Here is a 12,144-nt window from a genome sequence, read left to right as displayed (position 1 = left end):
AAACCTCTCCAGATACTATTTTGCTTTCTCCCTCTATTATGGCTACAGAGGAGGAGGAGGAGGGAGCATCTTACGCCGTGGTGGCAGAGAGCAGTGGAGGTTCTCAGTCTCGAACTTCCCTCTTTGGTGGTCAAGACTAGCCTCTTGACAGAAGTGCTTAAATCTGGAAGCTTCCTCTTCAGAACCCCTGCTACCATTCAATGAAGCACTGACTGATCTCCTGCTGGGAACCTGGTCTAAGCTCAACATAGGGGCTGGTGTGTACAGGATAATTACACACCGCCCTGCCCCATGTCACCCAGATTTCCTCAGCCAACACCCCACCCATGAAAGCTTGGTAGTCTATGCCTTGACTTCCCATGGCGCATCCCCTGCTGCTTCCCCGGACAGGGAATCCAAAAGGCTTGGACACCTTGGGAAAGAATGTTTTCTTCCACCAGCCTAGCATTGCGGTCGGTGAACACCGCATGCCTTTTGGCCGTTATTCCCGCACTCTGTGGGATACGATTGCGCAAGTGCTGCCACAGGTTTCGGAGGAGGCCTGGGCTGTCCTCTCCCAAGCAGGGAAAGATGGGAAATTTCACCATTAAGTGTGGATTGGACACAACTGTCATTGGGCAGAGTGGTTTCGTCAACAGTGAACAGTGGCTCTTAGATGCCACCCTTGGTGGAGACCATATGGCTTTTCGGGGGGATGTCCAGGCCAACCTCATGGACATGTCCCCCTGTCAAACGAAAAATAGTGCAGGTGTTCACGGACAGCACCACTATCATGTGGTACTGCAGCAAGGCGGGGTGGGTTCATGGCCCTTTATCAAAATACCCTGCGTCAATGCCTGGCGGATCACGAGTGGCGTCTCCATTTGAAGGTGGCGCAAGGACTTTTAGCAGTGGGGAGAGCCTTGGTTAGATCTGGTCACCTCCGAAGAGAACGTGGAATGTCAGCAGTTTTGCGTGTTGGAGTTTCCAAGGGGACTATTGGTCAGTGATGCTTTTCATCTCGAATGGAGTTCAGGCCTCTCCTGTATGTCTTTCTTCTCATACCACTGCTGCCCAGAGTTCTCAAGAAGCCTAGGAACAACTAGGCCCAAGTCATTCTTGTGGCTCTGAACTGGGCACGGAGAGTCTGCTATCCTGAGCTTCTGAAAATGAGCATTGATCCTCCGATCAGGCTGCCCCTTCGGAGGGATCTTCTGTCGCAGCAGCAGGGGAGGCTCCTCCATCTGAACCTGTCAACTCCTTGTTGCGTGAAGATGACCGACGACAGTTGACTGCCTTTGACCTCCCTCCAGCAAGGCGGTATATGCCTGCCAATGACAAAAGTTTGTATTATATTGTACAGAGAAGTCTATCGACCCTCTTTCTGATACTATTCTTTTTATTCTTACCCTTGACCAGAAGGGCTTCACTCCGGGGTACTCTTAAAGTTTATCTCTGCTCTGTCCACCTTTCTGCGGCTGCCTGACAAACACTCTTTATTTAAGTCCCCTATAGTAAATAGGCTTGTATATATATATGTTTTCTCCTTCACCCTTTCTCATGCCTTAGTTGGACCTTAATTTGGTTCTCACCTACCTAATGTGTGCTTCCTTTGAGCCGATGCACAATTGTCCCCTCTGACTGCTTACCATCAAGACAGCCTTTCTAGTGGCAATAACATCTGCCACAAGGGTGAATGAGCTTCAGCCTGTCATCCAAGCCTCCCTATTTGACTGTTTCCATACAAAGTGGTGCTTTGCACTAGGTCCTTTTTCCTTCCTAAAGTGGTGACCCTATTCCATTTGGGACAACCGGTCACTCTGCCCACTTTTTACGCTCCTCCACATCCCTCTAAGGAGGGGCGACTCCACCGTCTGGACCTAAAAAGAGCATTGTGGGTCTGTCTTGGCCGCACACAAGAGATCCGAATAGATGACTACCTCTTTGTGGATTATGTTGGAGCAAAGAAAGGTCGGGCAGTACAAAAGCAAACCATTTCAATCTGGGTCGTTCTCTGTATTAAAATTTGCTATGCCCTGGTCAGGAAACAGCCTCTGGAGGACTTAAGGAACCATTCCACAAGAGGAAAGGGTGTGACCTTGACATTGGCATGTGGAGTCCCAGTCCTGGATATCTGCCAGGCAGCAATGTGGGCGTCCTTTGTACACGTTTGCCAAATACTACTGCCTGGAAAGTCTGGTTCGGAGGGATGGGAATTTCACCTGTTTGGTCCTACAGGACTTTAGACATATTTGTTGCACACCAATGCCAGGATGGTATTGCTTGGGACTGTATTCAATGGTAAGGAATCTGCAGCTAGAAGTCTCTATAAGATGAACAAGTTAATTACCTTTGGCACTACATTATCTGGTAGAGACAATGTCTAGCTGCATATTCCTTACACCAACCCATGCCTCCCTGCTCTGCGGACAGATTTTCTAGGATTAGGTATGATGCCTTCGGGGGCCCTAGATTGGACACACAAATCTCATTGCACGTCATGGCTCTGCACTCCTGGCGTGGAACGCCATGAAAGTAGCTGATGTCCGCACACCTGGGTGGTGCCTATATAGGCGATCGCAACGTCACTTCTGGCGCCAACAGCAGCGCTCGTAACCGAACAAAGCCACCCGACTGCTCACAGAGGTATTGTTCACTCAAAAATCTTTCAGATACAGTTTGACACCTGGGAAATTCAAAGGTAATGAATCTGCAACTAAATATTGTCTACCAGATCATCTGTTACCGAAGGTAAGTAACTTGTTCGACTACGCTACTAAAGTGTCCGTGTTTCAGCCCTGTTGAATTCTTAATACAGGACTCCCGGCTAGACAACAGGGGTGATTCAGGTGTGTGCATCTTTGAAAGATACCAGTTCTGGAGAACTTCCTTTGCAGACAAGTATATTTTTCTTCTTTAATTGTGTAGTTCAATATGCACAGTTGTGCCTTCCGATTATAATTGTGACTTATTTTCCAGTTCTCTGTTAACATGCAGGTCACATATTATTACTATTAAAAAATAAGCACAATTCTCCATAGGCGCAGGAATTGGCTAATTATTAGCCTGTTACTAAAATACATTTGCAGTGGGGGATCCTGCTGCAATCTTCAATAACATGTTACAGTCTTCCTTATCTATGCACATATATAGTTGTTTTATGTATAGGATGAACGTAGCTGAAAGGCAAAGGAGCATTTTACAGGTTTGAAGGCAGAGAGTCAATGAGTGAATGGATGACTAGCAGAGTTCTGATTTTGAACACATACTGTTACTGGATCTTAAAAATAAACTAGCACTAGGGATGGGCAGTCTTTTAAGTTGGCTCTAGATTTTGTTCCTCCTCTAAAACTGAGTGAGCTAACTTGTGGCAGTGAGTGATGCTTCTAACATGGTGAATGTTCATGTTCATCGTCATTAATCTCATCACCATCTTTGATGTGGCAAACCATGCAGCCCTAATTTGTACTCTTTTCATGAGCATGGTCTTGCAATGGCTTACACATCTTTTTTCTGGGTCAGTTTCATTCAATCAGATGGAAACCCTCACGTCTCCCTCACTGTGTCTTGTGGTGTGTCCCACTGATTAACATTATCATCTAAGTCAATCGAAGGTTGCAGGAGGGCTTGGACATTTCCTTCTACCACTGTGGCAAAACTCCATTATCTAGCTTAGATTTAACAGAAGACTGGACAGAGGAATGAAAGTGATTTGAGCTGACGTCCCTATTATTCTACTTTTACTACCAAAGGGAAGTAAAGAACTATTGTAATTGTGGTTTAACATTAAGCAGAGGGTCCACAGAAGCCCCACTTATTTTTGACTATTTATTTATAGAGATAGAACATCTCACCTTTTGTAATGGCAGAAGCCCAGTTCTGAATAGTAACGTGGGTGTGGTAAGCGATAGTGGGGTATTACGTTTTGACCCATTCAGCACTCAACGTGCAGACATCTGAAGCTCAGTCCCACAAATATATCACTGGCCTGTCTGTGTTGACATTGCAGCCACAGCAAGCCATGGAATGTGCCACCTGCAAGGTTATTTTTAGAACTAAAAATATTGTCTTGATCACCAAGGCTTCACAGTTTGAGCTGCTCTTCTCTGTATTCGGGCATTTTTGTTGAAAATATTTAGCTGTACAACATACTGTTTTATGAGTGGCTTGTTCCACCTGTGTTAACGAGTTTCTATGCTCTCTGATCTTCATGCACAAAATGCACAAGTTGGCTTTCCTTCTAGTGCCCACTGGATTTGGAACTCCTCCTTCACCTGTGTGCGTGCACTCATCCAATATCCAGACCTGCTGAGATTCTTTGAGACTTTTTGAATGCTTTACAAGTTATTTTTTAAGTTGTTATACATTCTAATTTATATTGCTTAGGTTATTCAGCTATAGTTTCTAAATGTTTTAAAATGCTGTTTCTTGTGTGTTTTGTAGACTTGTATTTCATTACAGTTCTTCTGCCAATTCTTATTTATATAGGGATTATTAGGATCTGAGAGTTTCATCATACTAGAAGATGTCCTAGGTTTGTAGCGCACTCTGACGCGTATGAGCCACACTCTCTCAGTATTTAATGTGAAACGAGTATATCTTGTGTGCCACATGCCACTTAGCAGGCTGGTTACTTGCCATCAGTTAATATGGGCCTTAGTCTAAAAATTGATCTGGACCTGCACGCTGCTGAATCGTGACTTTGCAGTTTTTCTTGCTACTGCTAGTTCCACTGAGGTTAATATGTGTGCGCTGTATTTACCAGTCTCCTTCCAAGTCTGTTGCGCTATCCTGTGTACTTGATTTCATTATGTAGACCTTACCCAGCAAAGTCAAAGCTGTTACCTTCCGGTGGTTGCTGTGCAGAGTCTGGGCTGAAACTGAATATTTAATTGAACCACTGTCTCTTGTTCATGTAACACTTTGTAGCTGAGCAGCATTTGCGCAGTCTCGATTTACAACTTCGTTTTTCATTCACAAATGCGCTGCAGCTTTGAGTATGGAATCCAACAGGTTTCTTGACTAAACCTGGCTTCTTTTTGCAGAGTTTAAAGCGGAATCTAGAGCAAGCAAGGATGGAGGTGTCCCAGGAAGACGATAAGGCCCTGCAGCTTCTCCATGACATCAGAGAACAGAGCCGGAAACTGCAGGATATCAAAGAGCAGGTATGTAAATACTTCTGGGCATTGGAATGGCTATTCACAGATTGGATAGTAACGCAGTATATTTTGGATTTTGCAAACCGAGACCAAATGATTTGTTTCCTGCACCAACATTTTAAAGTAAACTGCCAGATAAAATTTCTTAATACCTATTGCAAGGCAATCTTCTCAGAGAATTAAACATATTTGATAACTACATTTCCTCCTTTTGTAGGGGTTCTGGTTTTCTGTCTGCTCTTCCTTTTGACCAGTCCAGTTTATTTGTACTGGGCATCAAGCTATTTATTAGTGGTGCGTGCCCTTAAACTGTACTTGAGACAGGAGCTTTACCATATCCACCTTTGTTCTTTCTACACCGTCTCCAGTTAATCAACGTCATCTAAACAATGTCATTCATGAACAGCCATTAAACTGTCCAGGATGTCACCTTGCCGTTCTCCTGTCTCAACATCTGCAGTGGTTACCACTATAGTATATCATCTGCCAGTGCCCTTTTGTAAAGCCTCTGGTAGACCTCTGCAGGCTGGAAATCAAGCCAACTTAGCTTCAAGGAGGACTTCCCTCGTGGGCTCCCCTCTTCTGTAGTCTCTCTTAATGCCTTGGTACAAGGGTGGGTGAATAGCCCACTCTGGGTAATGAATCCTTGGACATTCTAGGGTATCAGAAGAGATTCCCTAAACCAGTGGTTCTCAATGTTTTCAGAACCGTAACCCACTTGTAGAACTGCAAACTTTGGCAGCCCGCCTACCTTTAATGGACGTGTTGAAGGGCGATTTCTGAATGAAACCAAAGCATCGTGTGTTAGCGCACTGCCATTTACAGACAGCACCTTTTCCATTGAAACAATCACTAACTTTGCACAGGCATACAGGTTTGCTGAGAAAACTACATAGCACTCAAGTGAGAATGTGTGGAAATCGTGTTTCTGTGAATATTTAGCATTTGTGCATCAGCAAGTAAGTTTCTTGCTTTGATTTGAATCACAAAAAAGGTGCTTCATTGTCGGGGTTCCTAAGTGTTGAACTCATACAGTTCATTTGGAGGTATTTTCTTTTTGCTGTCTGCTGCAAAAAATAACTGACACCCTACAGCTTTTCTTTTCACTTTCCCTGTACTCCAGCAATATTGTCACACAATTCACTTTAAAAACTCTTCTGACTTTGCAGACGGAGAAAGAATATTAAACACTAATCTTATCTTAAATTTGTCAGACCACATAGTATGACATTGGATCTCTGTCTTTGAAGCACCGGGCAAAATGTGCCAAATCAAATACAGGTTTTTAAAGGCCTCCTTGTTTATTGCTCGGACTTACCCGACCGACCAAAACTCAGCTCGCGAACCACAGTTTGGGAAAGACTGCCCCAAACTAATACAAACCGTGTGAACTAAGGGCCTGGTCATTATTACCCATTGAAATCCTCAAGAAACTAGGACTGACGCTGTTTATTGCAGTACCTCAGAAAGGGGTCGGGTTTACTGGTGAAACTGAGAATCTGACACACAGCAACTTTTTTTTCCCTCATGGGCGAGCACAAAGTGCTCCGTCCACTCTGTAATCTCTCTTTGCTCTTCAAACCACGCCCATGCCACGTCAGTCACTTACATTGGTTCGTGGGCTTGCCTTTTAAAATCCGCTTTCTTTCATTTGTGAATGGCATGCATACGTCATGCCTTTTCTGGTGTTTAGCCCACCTACCCAGCACCGGTAAAGTACCAAAAACATACGAGGCTCGATGTTTTCAGCCTGGAGTCCGGACTACTTTATCTGTTTATTTTCCACACAGCGCGATCGCGCTGCATTTCACTTAGCATGATCGCACTGCAATTATTTTTTTTGCTTTACAACTCTAATAGCTCTAACTCAAACAAATGCGAGACCCGTTGCATTGAAAATGCTTGTTTTTCTTTGGTAGCTCCCCTCACAAGGGCGCCACATGCATTGTCAGTCTAAAGTTTTGCACTTAGACCTTGATGCAAAGGCAGATTCTGACTCAATAATTTGTTTTGCCCAGCTTCCTTTTAACCTCATGTTAATGCCACAATACGGGTTTCTATTCTATCCTAATCGTTTTGAAAGACAAGAATATTCCATTTTGGAGAAGCTGAAGTTTGTACTTTGGTTCTTGAAGCCCTGATTAATGAGAATCTTCATGTTCAAAACGAAGTGCTAAGTCGTCCATCTGTCTAGTATGGGGCCGGTGTTATTCCCAAACCTTAAAATAGAAATAACCAAGTCACTAGGCTGGTGCTGTGCTTTGAGAGTACTGGAGGGCCATTGGCCTTAAACAGCAACATCACGGTTCTCTTTTTAGCCCGTATTTTCTGGTAACAAATGAGAAAATATTTTTCTGGACTCGTGTTTTTTATTTTTTAAACCAAAATTATGAATTTGTTTTTAAAATGTGTTTTTGGCGACTCCCTGAACTGCATTACAATACTGATGATGAAAAAAATATATATGTAGCTTTGTAATGATTCCTATTGAGAGTGAGAGGTATGGCTTGCCTCCAGTAGGCTAGATCGATGATGAAAAGGACTTTGAAACTTATTTTAAAATAGTCTGGCAACCAATGGGTGGTTTTCAGCTCAGGCGAATGTGAACTTGAACTCTCAAATTTAGGGTTAGTCTTGCTGTTGTATTTTGGACCTTCTGGGTCTATTTAGTAATAAGCTTATTTATTTAGTAATAATAAGCAAATTTAGGGCTAGTCTTGCTGTTGCATTTTGGACCTTCTTGGTCTTATTTAGTAATAAGCGTGGGACATCAGGCCTGATGACTTGGAGAAATACGGGTAAGACAACAACTCAAGTGCTTGCCATTTTCCAGTTCTCTTTCAATGCTGGATATTTGATTCAGTGTTCTATTATAGCATCTTGAGCACTATGTGTAAAAGTGCATAGATTTGAATGTAACCTAAGAGTTAATATCAAGGTGTTCTAGTACTTGTTGCATTGGTTTCTAACCTGTTTTATGTGTGACATAAAGGTGAATTTTTGAAAGTAAAAAATAGGCCTTGAATTATGAGGTTTTAACACTGGGAGGTTTACACCCTCGGCGTAGCTGGCCAGTGGACTGAATGCAGGCCAAATTGTACCTAGGTTTCAACATGAACTTCTCACCACTGATAACCATTCAGTTGACATTGATTCATATATGGATACCTATTAAATAATTGGACGTGCAGCATTAGCAGGATTTACTTCCTATGAACCCATGGCCAGTCTCAGATATTGCTGCTAATGCGGCTCTAACAAATGCAATCAATTGGGAACTGGCCAAAAGCCATTACTATTTCAATGACAGACTGTTAAAAGTAAAATAGTTGTAATTTCTTTGGATATCTCAGTTTTAGTTTAGGGTAAAGAAAATAAAATGACTTTTACCCGTTACCCTTCTCACCGTGTTTAACTGAATCCTAGGCCCTTTCAAAATTCACACAGGTTTAGAATGAGACAATTTACACGCTTCTGCACACGTAAGCACCCAATAGGGCGTACACAGCCCCCACCTGAAGGAAGTAGCGTTTACTCTGACACACTCTATCTGGTGCAGCACTATTCTGCCCTCCCACATTTGATAATAATATTGGTTTTAAAAAGACTCAAGATTGCTCAATTGGATGTGGGCAAACAACTGATTTGTGACCAGAAGCTTATGATAGTTTGTTTAATTACTCCTACGACAAATGAGAAGTTGATCTGTTTCGCTGCTGCCTGTGTTCTCACTTATACCTCCTGTACCACATTTCCTGTTTGTCTCCCATCGTATATTCTTGCCACTACCTGCATTCTTTCCTGCCTCCCCATCGTTCCCACTACTCAGTTTGCTTAGCCTGCTCGCAAATAGTGGTCACCTTGCACTTACGTTCTGTCCTGCTTGGTTACTGAAGCCTTGCCTTTCTTTTGGTATAAACTTTCTTCTCTTGCCTCAGGAGTTTCATGCTCAGGTGGAAGAAATGAAGTTGATGATGCGGCAGCTAGAGGAAGATCTTGATGCTGCCCGCCGGCGGAGCGACACCTACGAGTCTGAGCTGAAAGAGTCACGAGCCACTGTCGAAGAATTCAAACGTAAAGCTACAGAATGTCAAAATAAACTCCAGAAGGTAGCCAAGAGCCCACAAGGGGTGAGGGGGGCCTTCTACAGATCTTCCTATTGCATGCAACTCACTTCTAAATGCGAATACCCTGTCATTTTCATCAGAATTGTGTGGTGTTTGTAAAGTTTGGCTGGACCAGTGAGATCAACAAATCTAGTAATATGTAGAGTTCATTATTTAATTTCTCGTTTATGCACAGTTCTCCAATTTACTGTGATCAACCCTACAATTAATTTGTGTTCCAAAAGCTAGATCCTGCAGTAAAATTTCAGGATATTTTACACAACCTTTCCCTTAAAGTCCACCATTAGGTTTTGAAAGTGAATAATTGGGGCATTCCCTCTTCAATTTCTGACTTTAATTGTCTTTTTCTCTGCTGAAGTACCACTAGCTCAGGTAAGATTCAGTGTTTGTTTCCAAGTCACAACTAGTTTTAAATCTCTTTTTTTTTGCTGAACATGTATTAAAATGGGGCATTTCATTTAGGCTCTTAACAATTTAGGAAGTCCACCTAACACTGCATGAGAAGTTCATATATGCATGTTGTGTGTCTGTGCCAGTGTATTTCATGTGTTCTGTCACATCTGTCTTTGTGCAACTATTTATCTTTTTTCAAAAAGACACTGCCTGAAATGGCGTCTCCATTTAATTCAGGCTAGGATTGTGTTTTGGGGCAGTGGTGAGGCTGACTGCTGCCAAGCAGCTGTTCCTGTGGGCCTGTACCTTTTCTTCTACTTTGTGATCCTGTAACTCTCTTGATTGCAGACAAAGACTGATACTTCTTTTCTAGCAGGAAGAGGACAAGCTCTTTTAGACTTAAATCCTTTCTCTGAATAGCATAATTTGAGCTGACTGCTCAATTGGTTTGGTTTAAATTCCTCCAAACCTATTTAGGACCTTGTTGCGGACCGTAGTGCACTTTTCTAACTTGTCCTTTGAATTCATAAAGAAAAACATCTTTAATTAATGCAATTTACTAAGAATGTTTTGGCAACCACGGTTATCTGCTGAAAATGTGGTTAATCAGAGGCCATCAGTGTAGGATATTGTTGTGCCCAATGGTCTTTGCTCTGTTGTGTAAAGCCAAATATAGGGTCATGAGCGTAATTACTGTATCTACTGTCCTCCTCCAACCAGTGAAATGCCAGGTCCATTGGAGCACATTTTAGCTTAGCATAACAAAAGTCTATCTTTGACGTTTGGGTACATTCATGTCCACTTGTGCCCAATCCTGCATCTAACCCCCACCACCAGCTTTCCTACCACAATTCATCTTCATGTGCATTTGTCCTCTGAGTGCCATTAGAGCCCTTTAAATTGATACTACCCAGTATTCTTGTGGACAGGCATGGTGGTACCTCTTTTTAATACAGCAGCTTTTCTGTTCACATTAACAGTTCTCTCTTTGAGACGAAAAATGACCTTGATTCACCTAGGTGTGAAAGAATCAGTCTGCTGTACATTACTAATTGTGTTATATTTGTTTGGACTAAACAAATATGTTTGCAAATACTTAGGTGAATATTGAAATTTTAAAGGCTCTGTTTCTTATGTGATCTTTGTTTCCTAAAATTGGTATCTGCCAAAGTTCAATGTATGCCTCATGAAATCAGTGAAATTGAAATGTCAGTTTCATGCTAAATTCCTCTTTCCTCCTCTAGTATCTTTCTCCTAGAAGACTTTGTTGACTTTTGATTCCTGAGACATTGTCCTCTTGTTGTGGTAGGTCTGTGAACCACCGGTCACACCACAGCAAATAAGTGGCATGATAGAGTGAGAACTCTCCTATTGTTTGCATGATCAGTGTAGAGTTAAGTGCCAAAGAGCACTCAAGTATCAGGAGATGCTTTTAAAAACATTTCTCACTGGTATCGACAACTGTGAACATACTGTGACTGGGTAACCCGTTCAATCCGGCAAGAAGTGCTGCAGGTGACGTATCGGAATCATCCGATACGTCACTTCCGCGTTGCCGGGGAAACGCGGCCAGAGAGAGGCAGGCGTCCAGACGTTGCCGGGGTAACCCAGGAGGGTTTCCGGTCCGGGACGCTGAAGAGCCCGGGTGCACCGTGGAAGAGAGAGGAGAAGCCCGAAGAGAGAAGCGCGGAGAGAAAAGCAGAGAAAACGGAGAAGAAACCCAAGGACGAGGAAATCTACGGAGACGGCCAGAGGGGGAATCCCGACAGAAGAGATCCTGCATACGACGAGGTGCTGGAACCGGTCAACACTGTCGAAGGGGATCAACAGACGGACCACCCTAGCGCCAGCCACGACCCTGGAGGGTCGTGGCTGAACAAGGTACGGTCCTTTTGGACTCACAGAGGGAGCACTATTTTAAAGGGGACTGGGGAGGAGAACTAGAGAAGGGTGAAAGGTAGAGCGGAAGGGAATTAAAAGACACTACCGACCCCAGGCAGTGGTCACTTCGTTCCCACAAACTTCTCACTGGCACAACCCCACCCTTTTTCTTCCCTCTTCCCCAGTCTGTTATAGTACAGAGAGAAAGAGACGTATTTTTCCACCCCACTTACCGTAGCGTTTCTGTCCTTCTGTCCTTCTGTTTTCGGTATCCCAACACTGGAACCACCGAGAGACCACCAGAGCAGCAACCTGGAAAAGAAGAAAGAGAAACAGAGGAAACCACCAGTGAGAGAAGAACAACAATACCTTAATTCTAAAAATCAATACTCCCTAAAAGCAAACATTTAAACATTTAATTTGAATAAACCACTTACCTGAGCAACACCAACGCCTCTCCGTTGCCTTTATACTGTTCGTCCTGTCACAGTGGTGTCAGAAGTGGGATGAGAAGAACCCACCCAGACAACCGAACAGTATAAACAATGAGTGAAAGCCCGTCTTTGGAGGACATGATCAAACAACTGGCAGAAGGCCAGCGACAT

General features: G+C 43.3%; 1 protein-coding gene across 2 annotated transcripts in view; it reads left to right on the top strand.

The window, feature by feature from the left end:
• Positions 1-12,144, top strand: part of CIT (citron rho-interacting serine/threonine kinase) — a 1,039,445-nt gene that overhangs the window by 327,349 nt on the left and 699,952 nt on the right. For both annotated transcript variants that reach the window (XM_069215034.1, XM_069215033.1), the window contains exons 13-14: positions 5,025-5,144; positions 9,077-9,268. In XM_069215034.1, the coding sequence (XP_069071135.1) occupies positions 5,025-5,144; positions 9,077-9,268 (312 nt within the window). The remainder of the gene's footprint in view (positions 1-5,024; positions 5,145-9,076; positions 9,269-12,144) is intronic.

Source organism: Pleurodeles waltl, chromosome 11, assembly GCF_031143425.1.
Source record: "Pleurodeles waltl isolate 20211129_DDA chromosome 11, aPleWal1.hap1.20221129, whole genome shotgun sequence".
Taxonomy (NCBI): domain Eukaryota; kingdom Metazoa; phylum Chordata; class Amphibia; order Caudata; family Salamandridae; genus Pleurodeles; species Pleurodeles waltl.
This window is presented reverse-complemented; position numbering and strand designations above follow the sequence as displayed.